The 20878-nt window shown below is 29.3% G+C and overlaps 1 protein-coding gene, 1 long non-coding RNA gene and 1 pseudogene across 11 annotated transcripts; 2 read left to right on the plus strand and 1 right to left on the minus strand.

Annotated features, from left to right (window-relative positions):
• LOC105125575 (F-box protein At1g67340-like) overlaps positions 1-241 on the plus strand; it is a 1096-nt pseudogene extending 855 nt beyond the window's left edge.
• A 4269-nt stretch (positions 242-4510) lies between these two features.
• LOC105125313 (periodic tryptophan protein 1 homolog) lies at positions 4511-12277 on the minus strand. 10 transcript variants are annotated; one of them, XM_011025709.1, is made up of 18 exons: positions 10553-10712; positions 9041-9189; positions 8250-8452; positions 7832-7911; positions 7658-7753; positions 7459-7582; positions 7194-7252; positions 7035-7103; positions 6834-6904; positions 6647-6743; positions 5978-6052; positions 5711-5809; positions 5385-5528; positions 5264-5293; positions 5107-5169; positions 4939-5016; positions 4806-4843; positions 4511-4727 (listed from the first exon to the last, which is right to left on the minus strand). In XM_011025709.1, the coding sequence occupies exons 2-18, from the start codon at positions 9157-9159 to the stop codon at positions 4706-4708; spliced, it is 1467 nt and encodes a 488-aa protein (XP_011024011.1). In that variant the 5' UTR covers positions 9160-9189; positions 10553-10712; the 3' UTR covers positions 4511-4705. The 10 variants fall into 10 exon arrangements, with proteins under 10 accessions (XP_011024011.1, XP_011024009.1, XP_011024006.1 ...); XM_011025707.1 differs by adding an exon at positions 9291-9490 and having other exon boundaries at positions 4555-4843; XM_011025704.1 differs by lacking the exon at positions 10553-10712 and adding an exon at positions 12171-12277 and having other exon boundaries at positions 4555-4843.
• On the plus strand, positions 5081-5366 carry LOC105125312 (uncharacterized). Its single transcript, XR_842223.1, has 2 exons — positions 5081-5162; positions 5257-5366. It is a non-coding gene; the product is annotated as an uncharacterized LOC105125312 (long non-coding RNA).
• Positions 12278-20878: the final 8601 nt, after the last annotated feature.

The raw sequence follows: 20878 nt of genomic DNA on the forward strand, positions 1-20878 counted from the left end.
TGGCACTGTAAATTATTGTTCAAGAGGATGTCAAGCACTTGATTGGAAGCTGAGGCATAAAGTGGAATGTGTACCGATGGAGCAATGGCAAGGAGTTTTGGAAGATGGTGGAGATAATGGAATTGGAGGAATGGTGGAGATCGAGGAAGGTGCAGATGTGGCTCTCGTTGAATGATAGAGATTTGATGCATATTATGAAAAGGAAATGTTGCCCTTCGGCATCGGGAATTCTTGATTGTAACTCTCTCTCTCTCTCTCTCTATATATATATATATATATGCATTTTATTTATGTACATATGAATATAATTGTTTCAAATCTCAAAGACAGTTCCCATTTGATTCTGGTGCTCAAATATAACATGAATAATATTTTTAATCTTTATAAAAATAAAAATAATTTTAAAAAAAATTAACCAAGCAAAATGAGAATCTAAAAGATAGATATCAGAAGAAAAGGTTGTCAAGAAAAACGGCACCCTGACCTTTTCATAAGATATTACTATAATGTTTCTTTTTTATTATTATTAATGGTTAGAATCTCGTCGACTAACTCTTACTCGAATAATTTATTTATAAAAACTTTCTCTCTCATGTTTTTTCCTCTTTAAATCAATTCGGATAATAACCTAAAAAGCTACTGGTCTGAAAAACCAAAACAATTTTTTTTTTAATAAGAATCCATGGATAATATAGCTATTTCAAGTAGTTATTTTTATTATTATTATTCAAGTAATTTGCAACTATATATAAAATCCCGAATTCCGTAGATTTTTTTATTGATTATTATACCTTGATATGGCAATATTATTATAATATATTACCAGTACTAATTAAAAAGAATTTAAAACCCATCTCTATTTAAGAAAAAGACCATTTTAGTTAAAATCTTTTAAAAAATATAAATTCTTTTTAAAAAAGGGGGTATTTTCTAATACGAATGCTAAAATATAGGTTAATTTGTTTTTTTAATTATTTTCTTATTATTTAAGGCCATCATGAAATCTCAAGAAAACAAAAAATAAGTTACTTAAATCACTTCAAAATTATATATTGGTATTTTATTTTAAGTGTTAAAACTCTAGAATGGTTTGAAAACAAACCAATAAGAAATATAAATTTTAGAGATTTTTAAAATACATACATTACATCAAATAATTAAGTTGAAATTCTAGTTAATTTTTTATAGGTTATTTTATTGTTATTGTCTTATATTATTTTTCTTATTTTTTTTTATATATATACTTAATGTCAGTGAGTATACTAAAAAATAATATAAATTATATTTTAAAATTTTATTCAACAACTTAAATTACTAAATATTATTCATATCATATGTATTGTTAATTTATATTATTGTCACATTTCTTAAGAAAATTTTTAGATCACGTGCATGGAACTGAAAAAACTATTTAAAATAAAAATTAATATTTATAATAACCTAATGTTAAGTGGTAATTATTGTTTTAAATCTCAAGAGATGATTTAAAGCATGTCTCTAAGTATACAAATGTGCCAAGCAACTGGTGTCCTGCAAGAATCAAAGAATACTACAACTATCTCGAGGACATCGCAATCCACAGGTGGCTCGCCGACGCTCCAATCAGTTTTCGGGATTGGAGCTCGTGGTTTTAATTAATTCAAACCAAATATTTGACAAAAGAAGGAGGAGGTAATTGCAGACTTATTGCATGAATATTTTTTTTTATTTATGTGGGGTATTCGGGTCAGCTTACGCATATCATGACTAATCCCTACAACTCACTGAATATCCTGTAAACCCAGTCCTACGACTCACTGAATATCCTGTAAACCCAGTAGGTATGTAAGGCACCACAGGAGTGACAGGCATGCATGCTAGGGTTTGAATTCAAGTACAGTGGAAAGAGACAAGCCCCTTTCACCGGTAAATCAAGCTCTAGTTTGCGTTTTTAATGCATGGACATTCTTAATGCGGTGCATGATGTTAACTTCAAATCAATCATGTCGTCCGAATTGGTTCGGATTAATTATTGCCATCTAACTTCCTCAGCTTAGCATTAAATTGTCATGAGAGGTTGACAAAAAGAGGGCCCAGAGTTTTGTGAAAGCTACTGCCCGAGAAGATGTGCACAATACGCCTATGGCCTCCGAGATAACCTTGACATTTTTATTTAAAGGGTGATATTCACTCAAGGTAAAAACATTGATTGGCATTCTTTCTACGAGGGAATAATGCAAAGGCAGAACAATTTTTCGAATTGTTATGTTTTTGTGACCCCACAGAAAAATTTAAAAATACAAGAGGATAAATACATACGAAGAAAGAGAATAAAATTTTTCAAGTTGGGTATAAAGGAATAAAATAATAAGTTGAAGGACCATAATATATAAAATTGACAAAATGACAATTCAATTATGATTGATGAAAAGTCTTGGTGAAAATATTTTTATTTTTGATAAAAAAAAAATATAATTTGAATGAGTAGGGACTCAATTCAGAATTTAGGAAGGTTTAATCAATTTTATTAAGGACTTGATTGAAAGAAAAATCAGATTTTTAGATTTAATTTGAGTTTAATTGGAATAAATTGAATTTTGAGGGATTGGACTTGGACTTTGAAAAATTTAATTGGTCAAATCAGGGGCATAATTATAAAATTTTTTAATTTTAATAGCCAATTAGGGATTTGATTGAAGAAATTCAAAATCAATAACCAAATCATTAAAGATACGAAACTTATGGCTGAAATTGATCAAATCAAAAGACAAATTAAAAAGAATTAGAAGTTTGATGGTCAATTAAATGTCTAAATGCACAAATTAAAAATTAAAGACCAAAATAAAAACCGCACTAAATTTTGGAGTTAATGATTGAGTATTTAGCAGACACACGTTTGGATTTATTTTGACTTCTTTGTTTTTGAATAAAAATGAGTCTTGACAAACAAATCCTAAAAAAAAATCAATCTAAAATTATTTACGGGTCTCTAACATATTTTTCCATCATTTTCATTTAATATCAGGACTGCATATTTACATTTTAATACATAGACCTAGTATTGAAATGCATGCTTTCCACCAAAATTTCAATAGATAAATAAATAACTAGAATATTCTCATTTAAAAACTATAAAAATGTATTTTATTTGGTGAATCTCACCAAAATAAACAATAATAAAACATCTCTCTCTCACACACACATATCTTTGCATGAATTTTTAAATTTATTAATCAATTTATTAAATTTATAAGAATTTAGCCAGTATTTATATAACCTCCTTAAAAATTTTAATTCATGAGAATTAATGGTCAATATTATGATATAAATGTTGGACATATAAGTATAGACTGATATTCAAATACTTAGAATTTGTCATAAAATTCTTTAAATTATTCAAAATATTCATTAATTTTAATTAAAAATATTGTTCACCACAATACATTAGTTGTGAAAATCTCTTTTATCTTCTATGATAATTGAATTTTGTCAAGACATCTATATAGACTCTTCTTATAAGAAATTATTTGGTCGTACGTGTTCAAAATAAATTCAAAATATCAAATTTATTTATAAGAGTAAAAATTTTTTACGAGCTATAGAATGACTATTTGGACTTTTTTTTATTATTTAAAAACATAATATTGGTACTTTTAGTTCAAACCCTAATTCACTATCTTTTTTTTCTCAATGTTCTTGGGCAAACATCTTGCACGTAAAAACATTTTTCAACTATTTTCTCTTACTTAATCCAAAAAGTTTAAAAAAAGTGCATAAATTTAAACTTGTGAGGTTATTCAAACTATATTTGAAAATGTTTTTTATTAAGAAATATATTATAATAATATTTTTTATTTTTAAAATATTATTTTTAACATTATCATATCAAAACGATTTGAAAATACTAAAAAAATTAAGTTAAAACAAAGAAAAAAATACAAAGATTTTAAAAAAAATTAAAATACAAAAATAAATTAGCTCCGAATATCTCTTCCAAACTTCAGTTTATACGGCTTTCTTCAAAGTTTGCAATCCTTCTTTCTGTCTATTTTCCTCCTTAAACTAACAAAATTAATGACTTGACATGATTTATATCTGAATTAATCTCTTGAAATTTTAAAAAAGTCTCGTATCCTTTCATTATATTAAATTTCATTAAACTTGTCTCGCCAAAATCTAGAAAAATCACCATAAATATTTATTCTGACCACGTAGAATTTAAAAATTAGCTTAATCATCAAACAAGAGATATTTTTTGCAAGTTTATTATGATCAATAACTATTAGTGTGATGACTTTAATTACTCTTCAACTAAAAAAAATTCAATTATGATTTGGCCATAAATATAGTTTATTAATTTTGTTATATTAAATTTTATGTTTTGCACAACTAAAGTATTTTTCTATTTATTTTCTCTTATAAGAATGATAATATTAAAAGTTGATACCCACTAAATTCATAATAGAGTCCGACAACATCTATTTCTTTTTTATTCCAAACCATTCATAAAAGAATTTAAGATGAATAATTAAAAATTAAAAATTATATTATGCTAAAAGCATAAACAGTCATAGATAATTATGTGATGATATCTATCCGACAAGATAAAAGAATTTCTGCCCAGACTCATGCTCATAACAAGGCCATGTGGCTTTTGCTGTAGCTCGCAAATTTTACAAGGAGCATAGGTCTTTTATCTTCTTGATCAATGAAGCCAGCGGTGATTTCAGCTTGCTGTGGTTCCAAATCTTCTAGCAGGAGCATAGGTCTTTTATCTTCTTGATCAATGAAGCCAGCGGTGATTTCAGCTTGCTGTGGTTCCAAATCTTCTAGCAACCTCGGCCTCAGACAATGTATCCCATAGCTGCGAGATTTCAGTGACATAAATTAGGATAAATTATACAAACTTCCTCATAGATATGCGCTCCAATAAATATAAGATAGGGTTTTTAAACTCACTTCCAATGTCCCCTTGGAGCCTCCAATAGCGAGCAGAAAAGGGTTGTCCTCTGAGAAGGAAACAGAAAAGATAGCTCCCTGAAAACATTCAGAACAGTGTGATTACTCATGCTAACATCTAAAAACATGTTTAAACTTTAGAATCTGAGGAAAGTTATGGTCACATACTGCTTTAGGATTCTTGGATACTAAACACGAGGGTTGGTTGTTGGACAGATCCCAGAGTTTTACCTGTAGAAATATTCAGCAGAAAATGGAATTATATGAACCATCGATAACTTCTGCTTTGGAGGACTAAAAAAAAAGAAAAGAGTAGAGACTTTACCATTTTATCTGTTGATCCAGTAGCAAGAAGCTGTCAAACATGGTAAGGAAAGTTTAGTGAAGTTGATAATCTAAACATCTAACTAGACCTAAGGATTAAAATATGAAAATGAAGATAGTACATTAGGTGCTAAAGGATTATAAGAGATTGTGCAAACAGCTTTGTCATGTGCATGGAGGGTAAAACTAGGCTTAAGGTCAGAAGCTGATCCACACTTGGCAGCACGGATGTCAAAACCTTGAACTGTACCATCTTCAAGACTCACCTACAAGGATATCTCAGCATTTTAGAGCATATTTCAGTGCCTCGCAAATCAAACACTATAAACACCTATCATGTATTTAGAACATAGAAACAATGTTCCCCTCTGTTTCTTTGTCAAGAAGAAATAGAAGGAACTCAAAAACAGGTATAGGAAAACCATAAATAGAAGGATGAAGCACACACCACAAATAAATGCTTATCATGCGGATCCCAGGCCAAGCTTTCAACGTCAGCTGTGACCGACCACTTGAAACCAGGATCTGAAGGCAACCTTCCATCCTTCTGCAAAGCATAAGGGTAATGACATCAAGACTAAGAAAGCTCTTAATTACCATGACTAATTAAAGAAAACTTTCACATGGCAGTGATCTGAGAAAGAAAAGCCTTGCACTGTGAGGTATAGTGACAATCCAAATCTATAGACATCAGACTAAACAAGCACTGTATTACCATGACTACTGAACGATCAAAGGATCCACTGAGAAGAACTTGTGGCTCATGATGATTCCATGCAACTGCTTGAACCTGTCAGCATTTGTATGAAAAGAAGAATGTAACCCATATCAATAAGCTAATAACACAAGTAACCATAATTTTTGCATCCAGTAAATTTAAATAGAACCATAAGACACAGCATAGTAAAGGGTGTTCATTACATTAGCTAGCACAGACAACTGCTATGACTTAGAGCTGAAAATATTTCAAAACCCTGCTCTTATAATTCCAACAAATCTTAGAAGACTAAATTGTTTTATGAAGACAGGCAACTGGCACATTGTATGACAGTTGGATAAAATGAAGGAACTCAACTTTCATTTGTTTTCTTTTTCATTATTAGAATTTCCTTAACAAATGTTTAGTTTTATGACAAAGGAATATTGACAAGTTATTCAATCACTAGCAAGTTGATCTTTGAATGGTTCAACATGTCTTGCAACATTCATGTGCATACAATGTGCCTGGTCGTCCCTGGGTTGAGGACACTGATAGGCTAATAGGTCAGCACCGATGCATGAACAATTGTAATATCCCAATGAATGCATACCCAAGTAACAAATGAATCTGGCTTGGTTCACTGTCCAACTTATATAAAAGAATAATGTGAGGCTATATTCTTGCCTTGTCTGTATGATGCTCCATGGTAATGTCACATTTTCCAGCATCCACATCCCAAATTTTGACTTGTTTGTCGGCACTAGCACTGGCAAGGATGTTCCTGTATTTATTTCAATACTTATTAGCTATCGGAGCAATCCATCAATGTTAGCAGATAGAACAGAACTAGATCGTATGAGATTCCCCATACCTGAAATGCTTGTTCCAAGCAAGACCAAGGACAGAATCAGTGTGACTGCCTTCTTTGTATTTAATTGGCACCTAACAAAAGAAGTTGCAGGACTGGTGAGAAAAAACAAGAAAAAAAAATACACAGTCTCAAGCCATATCACATTATGCCTGGGTTTTGAATAAAAGGTGCAGAGAACTTTAAAGGAACTCTAGAATACACCTTTTCCCCTTTTTTCTTTTTTTTCTCTTCAATGCCACCTAATACCACAGCTGGTTGCACTTCATCAATCTGAGAACAGCAGAAAATGTAAGAGATTCTAAAACAATCTCTACATAAAAAAGTCAATGTATTTGTAATTTTATGTGATGTTCCACATACAATGTCAAGGTCCCATATTTCAATGGCAGGTTCCATTGACCCAACAGCTATAAAATTCCCTGCAAAAACACAAATCTCAAAAGAGGTAGTAAGGCATAAACTTCTGCGAGAAAACCAACCCTCATGCACCACTTTTTAATTTCAATACTACATTAAAACCAGATGTCTCAAAAAATGGAGGTGAGCCTAGAAAATGGGAATATACTGGAGAAGCTGGAATCTGCAAGAAAAACAAGTTCCGAGCAGAGCGTATAAGCTATCATACCTTTTTCTCCCCCTTTAAGTGGACAATCAAGCCATGCTGTGCAAAGGGGAAATGCTGAAAGGGGAACCTCATGGTGAACGTATATGTTTGAATCACCATCACTTGTTTCATCCAATATCCAAACCTGCATGCACAATTGGCGCTTCTTGTCAGGAGAGAGAGAGAGAATTGCAAAGCTTCCCAACTAACAATTGCATGCCTCAAGGTTACTAAATTCATCCTTGTTGCATGCACAAACAATGACTGCATCCTTTGGTTTGATAGCCATGTCTTCAAGATCTTCAGAATCATCATCCTAAAAGAGTCAGTGCAAAAATAAGTAACCAAATACCAAGAGAAGCCAGCTACAGCATAACAAAGCTGTCAAACTTACATCTTCATCCTTGATGTACGGGTCCATGCTATTACTTGGGTAGTAAAGGTCCCCAAGTCCTGTGCTGAACAGCTCAATACCTGTGTGACCAGATGCATCTTTAGTTACTCATCCAATGTCAATTAAATTCAAGGCATGTGACCAGAAAATGATGTGAATCAAAAGGGAAAAAAAGAGCTGAAAAAGTATTTATACAAGTGATTGTTACTCACTGGTTTAATAATTCCCTCAATGATTCAAATATTCAAGAATGCTCTTATCAAGAGAGATCGGTATTTAAACAATCCATCCTAACCTCCCAAACTAAACCAGCATGGCGACCAATGACCCCTTATTTTCTACAAAATGTATCAGATAAAAAAAAGTACATAAAAGAAAAGGAAAAAGAAAAATGGATTCTTTGTAGATGCATATGTACCATCCTCCTCATCATCATAGTTGTCCATATCAAGTTCCTGCAGACCATCTGCTATGTCATCAAATTTGGTCTCTGACTTGTTAACTTTGGAACTTCTGCCAAGTGCACTTGCTACAGCTAATGCTTGGCTTACTTCACCGGTCTGCTTGGCAGCATCAACATCCATTTCCTGGTCATCTTCCTCGCTGCCACTATCTTCTCTACTGGACAAACCAAGAACATGAAAAACAATCACACTATTCAACAACCCAGAAATTTGACAGTATAACTAGAATGCGATGGTTGACACAACAGTCATGTTAAACTCGGGTTCATAAAATAAAAGCAATAATCACAAAATCCAAAACCAGAGATTGATAGTTTCATCACACAAAAACATGTACAACCAAATATCAATTTGCATAACTTGAAGACTGATACAACCCAATACGATACCAAAACTCCACCAAGTTCACATAACCCATATATCCATTCACCCTTCGTAACAGAGATTTAAATTTTGTTTTTTCATCAAATGGGTCTCAAAAACTCAAACCCAATCACACTTTACTATAAAATCAACACCTCCTGATTTAAAACTCAGCTATTTTAGCACTCAAATAATCAACATTACAATGCTCCATTAAGCCTAGTCCTCCCATTCAATTATTAACAGCATTGAAAATACACAAAAAGTGAATCAGCCAACAAACCGTATAGCAAAAAAACCGTACGTTCAACAACTAACAGCCATTGAAACACAAAAAGAAGTAAACTTTTTTGAAAGAAAAAGGGAGAAAATAGTAGCTTACCTTCTCTCTAAATCACTAGCTTTGATCAGCTCTTCAATTTCCTCTTTTGAAGGTGGGTCTGCTACACTTGGTACAGACTTTGCAACCCCTTTGGGTACCCACGAAACTGCTGCTATCATTATTCCTCTTCAAAGCTCAAATTTTTTTTCCTTTTCTTATCAACACACAACAGAATAAATAATATAAAAGAACAAATTTTGAATTCAGGGAAAAATCATATGAGAATGGAAGTTGATTCATTAATAAGTACCTTGTTGATTATATGTTAATGAGTGAAAGAAATTTGCTTGTGGGTTTTGTGCTGGATGCTCTGTTTCAAGCATTGCTTTTTATATTATATTTATACCCTAAAACCCATAGTTATAAAACCCGACCCGGCCATTGACCAGGTAAAATTACCGAGTCATGGGTTTGGTGGGTCAACCCGGGTCAAATCGGATCAACCTGGATCTAGAACCAAGACACACGTTAATATGGTTATTTTAGCATAAAATATCACATTAACATATATACTAGCATGATTAATTAACATCAATAGATTAAAAGTTGCATTTATCTTCAAAATGACTTTTTAAATTCACAACTTAATTATCAGAAACAAAATACTTATGAACAAACACAAAATCATCTCAAGATTTTGTGGAAAGGACGTAAAGCATGAATTGATAATAATAATGTTTGCAAAGGTAAAAAAAGACTGAAAACAGATTCAAAGATTGTCTGATTAAAATAAATAAATGCATGAACAAGTTCTCTACAAAAAAGATCCAAGAAATGGTAAAGTCAGAACCTTAAAATGCAGAGTAACAACAACTTTTGATAGGAATTTATCTTCTTTATGCTAGGGAAAACAAAAAAGACCACATAACTGTGATGTTTCAATGGTTAGATTCAAAAGTTACGGTTTCTAACATCAAAGTGCAATTATAGAAAGAAATTCGATTCTAGTTGACATTATTCAGTTCCCAAATCGAAACAGAATAATATGAACTTCCCGAAGCTTTTAGCAGTACATCTTTGATATGGTTCCTACTCTAGAAGTGAATCCTCAATATATATGCAAACAGCTACCTCTTCCACAACAGGGTTCAGACAAAATACATTGATGCTATAACGAAAAACCAAAGAAAAAGGTAAAAACCCAGAAACCATTACCAATAGTAACTCCATAATCACTACAATATTAACAGAGATTTCAATCATCTTCCTTGTTTTTTCTTTATGTTTAAATGAACTGAGTTTGATTTACTTGTAAGTTGTAAAATAATAGCTCCTCCAGTGTTGCATCGTGCCTACCGGCAATCAACTATGGACCCAAAACAAATTAGTGGTGATCTAAAGGATGGTTGTCAAATGAATATTTTTTTCAATTATTTGTTCCAATCCGAAGACGAGCTCAAAAAGCATGGAAAAAAGAGGGAATCATTCAAAATATGCAGCAATTGCATGCAATAATAAATCTCAACAAAGAAAAAAACATAAAAAGTAAGTAGTGTAAGGAAGATAGAGCACCTATGATTATAACTCTCTGTTGGTTGTTATTGTTCTGCAAAAGATAACAAAAGATAAAAGAGAAGGAAACGATGGGCGGGCTGCTCTTCTCAGGAAATTAGGGCAGGGACTCTTTAATTAGTTCTTCAACTTTCGTTTTGCTGCCAGTGACTCAAAGGATAGTTAATATATTTTAGTAAAACCTAATTGCAGGATATTATTAGGTGCAGCAGGGTTTATTGGATGTAGGGCTAATTACGACTGTACCTTTGGCTAGGAAGGTTGATTGATTTCAGTGTCCATTAGGCTTATAAATTCGGAAGAGAAAATCTCAATTTAGAAGGTATTTAAGAGTAAGTTAGAAATTGTTTATTAATGTATTTTTAACTTAAAAATATATTAAAGTAATATTTTTTAATTTTATTTTTTATATCAACACATAAAAATGATTTTAAAATATTAAAAAAAATTAAAAATAAATTTTAATTAAAAACAAGTTGTATCACAACTCCAAAAATGTTAATCTACAAGTGATGTATTTATTTTCGATGATATCTCAAACTTGTAAATTTTATTAATTAAGCTCTGAATATTTTCTCCATTCCTCAATTATCAATAAATTTTATATTATTTTAGAAGTAATTAGTTATTTGATTAGTGCTCTATCAAGAGTTAGATAATTTTGTATTTCAGCAAAATTTATAAATTTAAAATTTAATAAAAATAAATGTATAGGTTTGAAATTAATTCTTTAAAAATTCATTCATACTGTTTATTTAAACAAATCCAATTTTAAACATGGATTTTTAAAAATAAATACATGGCAAGTGATAAGAAATGCAGAAGTTTGATATCTCAAATTTATAAATTTTATCATTTTATTAGGGTTTAATCACTGTACTAAACTGTCTTTATATCTTTAGTAGCACGAATATTTAAAGGATTAACCCTGTTTTAAGTGAGTGTTTAAAATTGTGATAAAAATTATTTTTTTATTTGAAAATATATTAAAAATATATTTTTTTATTTTTAGATTTTTTATCCTTTTATTCAGTTTTCTCTTCAACATACTGTATTATGTAGACCCAACCAGTTTTAACCATTCCTTGCAGAGTCTTTTTCCCAATTAGTTCATCATTTTTATCAAGAAAAACATTAGCTTTGCCAAGAGATGTAAAAAAAGCTAAATTGGGATTTTTCAAAATTTCAGCATAGTTGTTGTATTTCTGGGATTTGAATGCATGCAGACATATGCATATGGAATTTTGAGTTCAAACTACATTTCGGTAGGTTTTACGTGGACAATAATGGGGATCTAAAATCCTAAAATATTTGGTCTTGGGTTAGCTAGGCACGGTGAAGAGATCTATGGCACCAGAATATGCACTGTAGGGTTAATTAACAGACAACACAGATGTTTACCTGAATGGTGGTGGCAAGAGCAAGTTGTCGAAGGGGAAAGAGCAGGATGGCAACGACAAGAGAAAGCCGCCGGAGAGGACAGAGCGGGATGGCAGAGAAGAGAATAAAGAGTGTTAGGTTTAGAAAACCTAAATTTTTAATATATATATATATATATATATAGAGAGAGAGAGAGAGAGAGAGATTGGTATAATTGACAGACAACGCAGATGTTTACCTGAATGGTGGTGGCAAGAGCAAGCTGCCGAAAGGGAAAGAGCAGGATGGCAACGACAAGAGAAAGCCGTCGGAGAGGACAGAACGGGATGGCAGAGAAGACTGAAGAGAATAAATAATGTTAGGTTCAGTAAACCTAAATTTTTAATATATATTTATTATAGCATATTCTAAATTAGGGATGATCAGTTCGATTTTGTTTTTATATTTAAAAAACAACTAAATTGGAAGGAAAAAAAAAACTCAAACCGAATTAGAATCAGTTTAAACTGACCGGTTTCGATTCGGTTTGGATCAATTTTTTATTTCAAAACCAAAAAAACTTATGGTTATTTTTCTGACTTTATAATGGGTTTCGTAATAGGCTTTTACTGGCTTTCTGATGGGCTTATAAATAATGTTAATAATATCTGATTTTCTTAAAAAATTCTAAAATATATTTAATTTTTTTGCCACTACATATTCATTTATATTAAGTTATTATTGTTAATTTTATGTTCAATATATTTTTTATCTTTCTAATTTTTTTCTCCTGTTTCAAATAAATTTAAATAACATATAGTTAGATATCAATAAGTTAAAATCTAAATTACAGATCAATGTCTTCAAAAAGTTTAAAGAAAAAACAACAAATAATATTATAATAAAACAATATTATATACTTGTAGGAGGAATTTTGACTTGGTTGACAACCCGAGATAAGATTGAAGTTTCATTAGAGATTAATATCAATAATTTGAATAAGAATTTGCCATATAAATAAAGAGCACAAATCCAGCAATAGTATAGCTTACGAAGACCAGAAATAAATTGGCATCATCATTCATTATGCACAATATTGTCAACATAATTATCCATCATAAAACAAGCCACACTTACTCTAATATAAACACTAAAATCAAAATTATGTATTATTAATATCTTTTTCTTTATAATCAATCTTACCAAACCTGACTTGCAGAGCAACTAGTTACACCTACTCTAGCAACAATAACTTGCAAATGAAAGAAACTAGAGAAAAGCAAGAATTACATGTGCATATGTGCACACGCACACGAGACAGAGATACACAGAATATATTTTTATATTAATTTTATATTTTTTCATGATAGATGTATATTTAAAAAATATATAAAAACAAAAATTATCGTCCTCCGAAACAGGTAATTATTATTATTATTATTATAACATATACTAAAAGAGCTCGGTATTTCACTGTACATTGCACAGTAAAACGCTGACCTGTTTTTTTTTGTTTTTAATTTTTTTTCCTGTTTTTATTTAAATCTTTTTCTATTTAACTATCATAGTTTCATGACACGAATCTCAGGTGTGACGGGTTAACCTGATTTGGTGGGTTAACCCAGTTGATTCAAGTTGTTTTTCTTTTTCCTCATTATTTTTGTTCTTCTGATTTCATCTTTTTATATTGTATACAGTCGACAAAAAAAAGGTTGATGTCTTTATTTTTATTATTTTTTGTTTTTTTGTTTTCTTTTTATGTCTTTCACGGTAGACTACACAGTGCATTCCACGGTGAAAAGGCTAGTGTCTTTTTTTTTAAATTAATTTTTTTATTTAGTTTATTGATATTAAATTTTTTTTCTATTTATTTATCAAACTTTTATGACACGGATCTCAGGTTTGACAAGTTAACCTGGTTAATTCATTTTTTTTTCTTCATGTTGTTTTTTTTTTGTTTTTTTTTCAATTAATCTATTTAATTATCATACTTTTATGACACGACCTTGCAGCCAGACTTACATCCAAGACTATTGGGTATGGTATTGCAGCAAGACCCATTTAAACTTGGGTCATGCAAGTTTAATGTTATTATTAATATTATAAATATCACTCTTAGGTCAGGCGTTGCAGCCAAACCTGAGACTCTAAGGTATAATTTCGCAAAAAAATCTAACATATTTAGATCATAGCATATTTTAATATTTTTATGCAAAAAATTGACTCGCTGCATCGTGTGGGTCATATAACTAGTATATATATATATATATATATATAGAGAGAGAGAGAGAGATTGGTATAAATATAATATTTTCAGCCATGAATATAAATAAAAAAGGATTAAGATAGATAAGAGAGTTGTTGAGATAGAAAAAGTGTTTCTTCTTTAAAGTAATATTTATTTGAAAATATATAAAATTAATATTTTTTAACTTTTAAAATTAATATATTAAAATAATATAAAAACAATTATTTTTTATAAAATCGTATTTATAATGCTAAACGGTTACTTATAAAACTTGAAAAACTCACTATTGGGTTTCCATATATTTTAAAAATATTTAGCATGTTTTATGAAATTATTTTTTTAATTTATATCTTGGACCAATTTATGAATCAATTAAGATTAATTTTTTAAAATGGTTTTAAAGACATGATTTTTATATTGCCAAATATATTTTATTTTGTGGTATAGTCAGCTTGTATTTGTAAGTAATTAAATACAATTTTTTATTTGTTTTTTATTGTTCTAATTGTTTTTTTAGTGGGTCAAATGTAGTCTACAGACTCTACACAAGTATTATTAGTTTTTAATATAAAACGCATTTCTCCTCCTCTCCATGAAACACCTTCTCTTTAGTCTTAATTTGGAGAATCAACGTCAACTCAGTTATTATTAATTTATTATTGTTTTTATTATTATAAATGAGATTTTATGCATCCTTGTCTTTTTAAATGAAATGTTTCTATCAACGGGATAGTAGATATTTTAAATAAAGGATCATTTGAAAGGGATTGGCAACAATGGGTACTTTTGGGAAACTAAAATCTCTCATGAATGAAATTTGTAATGCGATATGTTCTCTCCAATTTATAGCAAGTGACGTGTTTGTATATGTGATTTGTATGTAATTGTTTGAAAAAAAGTTATATATATATGTTTTTTAAAAATAGAGAGTATATATATAAAAAAGTTTTAAATTTCACGTTAAAAAGATATTATGTTATTATTTTAAGTTGAAGTATTTAAATAAAAAAATGTTTATCCCATATTAAAAAATATAACTATTTTTTTTATAACATATATATATATATATAGACACACACACGAAAATATTTCAAATTTCATATTGAAAAGATATTATATTATCATTTTAAGTTGAAGTACTACAATTAATTTTTTTTATCTCACATTAAAAAAACATAATTTTTTTTTTTGAGAGCATGGAATATATACACTGATGGATTTTAAATCTCACATTTGAAAGGAAAACAGAAAAAAAAAAGGTTCGCCCAGGTTTTGTCGGGTTGTTGTCCCGACCAGTCTTTTATTAAATCCGGACTGGACCAGCCGCCGAGTCCCGGATCGACCCGCCAGGCCGGGCGGGGCCGAGTTTAATAACAAGGATAAATATAATATTTTCAGCCACCAATATAATTAAAAAAGGATAAAGATAAATAGTGATTGTTTTTAAAATTAACACATTAAAAAATTTAAAAAAAAACATAAAAAATAATTTCTAAAAAATCCACCTTATAAAACTTGAAAAACTTACTATTGAGTTTACATATATTTTAAAAATATATAACACGTGTTTTATGAAACTTTTTCCTATTTTTTTTTCTCTTTACAAACTGGATATTATAGGCTTTTAAGTTTAGATTAAATTCCAAAACCCAATAGCGATGGGATCAAATTGTGGCCCAACTCTTGATATAGATTTATAATGAAATGGTTGGTGTTGTTGATCATGTACCTTACTTCTTATGATAAACTTTAGAAGCATTGAGCTCTCTCTCTCTTTCTCAACAATGAAGAACTTTTCTAATGATTATATACTAATTATTTATTTAATTTAATATTAGATAAAAATATTTTATCAAATATATAAATTTTTATTTTTCTTGAGCTTTATTTTAAATATTAAATCAATAAGAATTAACACAAAAAAAATTGATCAAAATTAAGTATCATTGATTTTTTGAAACTGATAAGGGTCATGGAAGAGTAAATGATGAGTTAATTATAAGTAATTAGATGGATGGAATCTGCCAATAAATATTGATAGTGTGATTTGATCAATAACAATTTTTCTTATAGTATTTTTTCTTGTAACATAGCATATTTATTCACTTTTGATAGGAAATAATATTTCAGCTAAATTTAAAATAACTTGATGTTGTGTGAGCTCGGGTATTAAATTAAAAAAATAAAAGAGACAAGCAATTGGTTATTTTGTATGTGTTTGAGAGTGTAGTTGTGATTTTTTTAAAGTGTTTTTTGCTTAGAAATACAACAAGATAATATTTTTTTTATTTTAAAAAAATTATTTTTGATATCAGAGCTTCAAAACGATATAAAAAACTAAAAAATTAATTTTTTTAAAAAATACAGGTTAAACCAAGTTTCCAAACAGTAGTCCCTCACTCAATTATATCTCAAATACGTAGAGTTGTAAAATATATATTTTTTAATTTTAATTTAATCATTTTATATTTATTTTATTCAAGATTGAATGAGTTTCAACAAGCTAGATGTGGTTCCTCATGGAATAAAAAAAAATATCATTATTTAATTGATATTTAATTTTAACAAAATTGTTTAGAATTTTTGTCGCTGAAGAGTTTGAGAAAAAATAGAGTATAGTTGAAACCTAGGAAAAAAGTATAGCTCCAGAGTACAGTTGAAACCTAGGAAAAAAGTATAGCTCCTTTTGTCCTTGAAGGGGAGGAGCGTATAAATCAAGCGTGAAAAGTTGCGAGAGGAGAACAAAAACAGGGAAGGAAAGAAGACAAAAATGGGTTGTTAAAGCCTCACCTATGCTACATTACCGCTACACGCTGCCATAAAAGTAACCCCCTATGAGAAGATTCCAACGATACTAGAAAAACCATTATCGATGATTGGAGGAGCGCTTGGGCCTCCCTAAAGCGTCGCCTGCTCTCTCGCACTAGCATGTGTTATACATGCCATGAACTTTTTACACTCCTTGTTCAATTTAATTTAGATTTTTAATTTTTTAATAATTCTTCAATTTATTCATAAATACATTCAAGATTAATAAAAACCTAACAAAAAATAGAATAAAAATATAAAAAATAAATAAAAAACAAACAACTAAATTGAATCCGCTCATTATGATCATGTCAATGATTTATGTTGTGAATATAAAAAGTTAACTCAAATTAATCTAATATATTACTATCTTAATATTGAAACAAATTAAATGTCATGTTGAATTTTTTTAAATCAAATTATTTTTTATTAATTATCTAAGATGTATTTGAACTCGTTAAATCAACCAACTTATATTAAAATGATTCTCAAATAGTTTAATTTAAAGTTCAATTTATAGAGAAAATCAAGTTAAAAAATTTCAGGATTGGTTCACTTAATCAAATTTAATAACACTTTAAAAAGAGTTTTTCATGATCAAATTTTTTTTTTGAATAAGTTAAAAAAATATTTAAAATCTTAAAAATTGAGAAATAAAGTTTGACCAACATCATCTTAAAAAATAAAAATCAATTGGATCAAGTTTCAATCTATTAAACTTGATATGTTATGATTTTATGCCTGCATGCTGTTAAAAAAAAACTCATGAGATGTTCTTGACATCTTATATTCATAAGAGAACTAATGGAGACTAAATTACCAAGGCATTAATATTTAATTGTTGGACTAATTTATATTATTACCAAATTTCTTTTTCAACAATCTCTTGTAGAAAAAAATAAAAATTAAAGTAATTATATTCATTTATCACTTGAAACAACACCTCAAAAATAGAAAGGAAGAAAAAAATCATATTAAAACAAAATAAATCTCATATGATTAGTGATAATACGATGAGATGTAAATCTTAAATAGTAAATAATTTAATAGAAATCAAGATTTTATCATCATGAAATTTTTATTTTATTTTATTTTTATATAACATTACTCCTTTATTACTCATTGATTTTATAACAATGGGTCTCCCCCAAAATGATTTTTTATATTGTATAGTCATCACTAAAGACTTGAATTGACATCCACCGCTCATTTTTCCTTGGATACATTATAGAAATCTGGAAAGTTAATGTTTTTTATTGTATATAACTAATAATAGACACATAAAAAATAAATTGCAAATTAATGATTCTCCTTTTAATTTTTCATGATTAGTAATCAAGATGGAATCAATATCATATCCCATATTTCAACATCAACATCGCTGTTATGCCTTTACCCACTTTCCATTTTATTTTGATTATAGAATATATAAACAAACCACAAACATATCAAAAACTAATTGAGGATATAGCTGAATTTGTTTGTTTTTAGATTTAAATTAATATTTTTTTAGTGTGTACAAATTATTTTAATGTGTTGATGTCAAAAATAATTTTTAAAAAATAAAAAAAATATATATTTTAAAATATTTTTTTAAAAAAATACTTTAAAAAATAATCATAATCAGACCCTCAAATACTTCATAAATAGAAAGCAACCAACTTTCTGTTCATGGGAGGATGTTACTATGCAATTAATTAAAGCTTATCACTCTAATGAAGATAGATGATTTGATTAATCAAATTTAATGTGTATTTTTAAAAATATTTTTATTTGAAAATTCATTAATTTAATTTCTTTTGAATTTATTTTATTTTCTACACCAATCATTAAAAAACACTAAAAAAACAATATTGATATAATTTTACTTGTTTTGAACCCAAACACATTTTTAAAATTCACTCCAACAATAACAAATAGAAACAAATGGTGTGTCTTAAACACTTAACTTTATAGCTATACCGAAGGAATCCGTGAAGAAGTGATGACTCCTGCAAGTCACAGCATCTATGGAAACTTTCATGAAAACTCACACTATGTTTTGACAAAAGAGATAAAAAAAAAAGATCCAAATGCAAGAGACGGATAAGAGAAGCCATGAAAGGTTGGATAAGATTGAAACTAGAAACTAGAAAGTATGCTAATCATAAAAAGAGAGGCCCGAGAATGGCCCATGTGATGAAGCCTTGAGGACATCCACCACACCAAATATTTATTAAAATAATTTACATTATGATTTATATATATTTTTATTTTTTTTATTTTACAGACTTTCGACCTTATCTAAGTCTCTGTAGCCTGCATGAAATGTATGGTAAAATAAATAAAAAAAAATTCAGTGGAGCCATTGAAGAAGACAAATTCAAAATCCCATCATGATATGCTACTATATATCACTATACTCACACCACAGGACCAAGAAATTCTGGAAATAAACAGTACTGACAACTCGTTCCATCTCCCCTGGAGAAGTCTGAATCCTACGGGGGCTCTCAGGCCTTGTGTTTTTCTTGTTGAAAAGCACGTGAAACCTATTAGGGCTGCAATTATGTCACTCGATTGAAATCACAGACATGTTCGCACATGCACACAGTGCTCTTGATAACATGCTGTGTAAGGTAGCATGTCACTCTCCTGCTAAAGATTTATAAGCACAAGAAGGGACAAATCAATCAATCACTACAGGAGCACAGTTCCACCACATTGTGGCCATTTATTTGCTTGAGGTGCAAGGTCAACAAGCCATGTTTCTGTGCCTTTCAAGATTAGCTAATTGTATATTTATTCAACCAATAGTGTTTAATCAGAGCTAGTGACCGACCAAGACTTGTAGTTCATATCTAGGAGGAAAAATCATACGATGACGCAAGTATTTTGCTTGTGATTATGGCTAATTATTCCACGACAGTACTTCATGAGGATTCGTGGCTATGTCTTCTACACAACAGGGTGCCTTTCATGTCAGGATAAAGTCGAATGTTAAACTTATAATAGTCAGTTCTAAGTTCAAAAAAATAATAGTCAGTTCTAAGTGTTGCATTCATGCATTTAAATAAATAAATATAGCTCTATTAAAAAAAAAAACAGATAGATGAAAGTTACTCGGTGTAAATAAACACACAGAAGATGTAATAATCACCGAGCACACGAGTTACAATGATTTCTCAAGTAAATATATTTAACGTTGTTTTTTTTTTCAAGATAGAATAGAGGAAGATAATAAAAATAAAAATATATTTTATTAAAAAGATAAATAATGATTTTGAAGTGAGTTTTTGCACTTTTAAAACATAAGATATATAGAGAACATCTCACTGTATATATAATTTTTATTATTTTTTTATTTCTAAAATATTCTTATAAAAAACTCTTAATTTTAAAATTATATAATTAATACATGTAAGGATAAAAATTATTACTATCGTATTATTAAAAACTAACTTCTAGGTTGATCGAGAGTAAGGTTCTAGTCACGAGTCAGGAGAGTCAACACGAGTTGATTTGAGCAAACATAAAAATAAAAAAATTATTATCATAATTTTAAAACTGACTTGGGAGTCAACACAAGACAAGAATCAGGTTACATGTCAAGTTGATCATTGACGTAATAATGATAAAAGTAATTGTTATCATAATTTTAAAACTTAACTCAGAGGCTGATCCTGGAAAAAGTTCTAGTCACGGGTTAGAATGGTCAAATCAAATTAACCGGGTTAACTTAGGGATAAAAATGATTATGATTATAGTTTCAAAACTCAACTCAATGATTAATAAGATACAAGACTCGGGTCAGAGATTGAAAGGGTAAATCGAGGCTAATCCAAATCAATTATCGGATAAATCTTATTATTATTATTATATTTTTAAAACATGCTGAATGAATACTGCTTTTATAAATATGGTTATTATGA

This window comes from Populus euphratica, unplaced genomic scaffold, assembly GCF_000495115.2.
Source record: "Populus euphratica unplaced genomic scaffold, PopEup_1.0 scaffold22.1, whole genome shotgun sequence".
Classification (NCBI taxonomy): Eukaryota; Viridiplantae; Streptophyta; class Magnoliopsida; order Malpighiales; family Salicaceae; genus Populus; species Populus euphratica.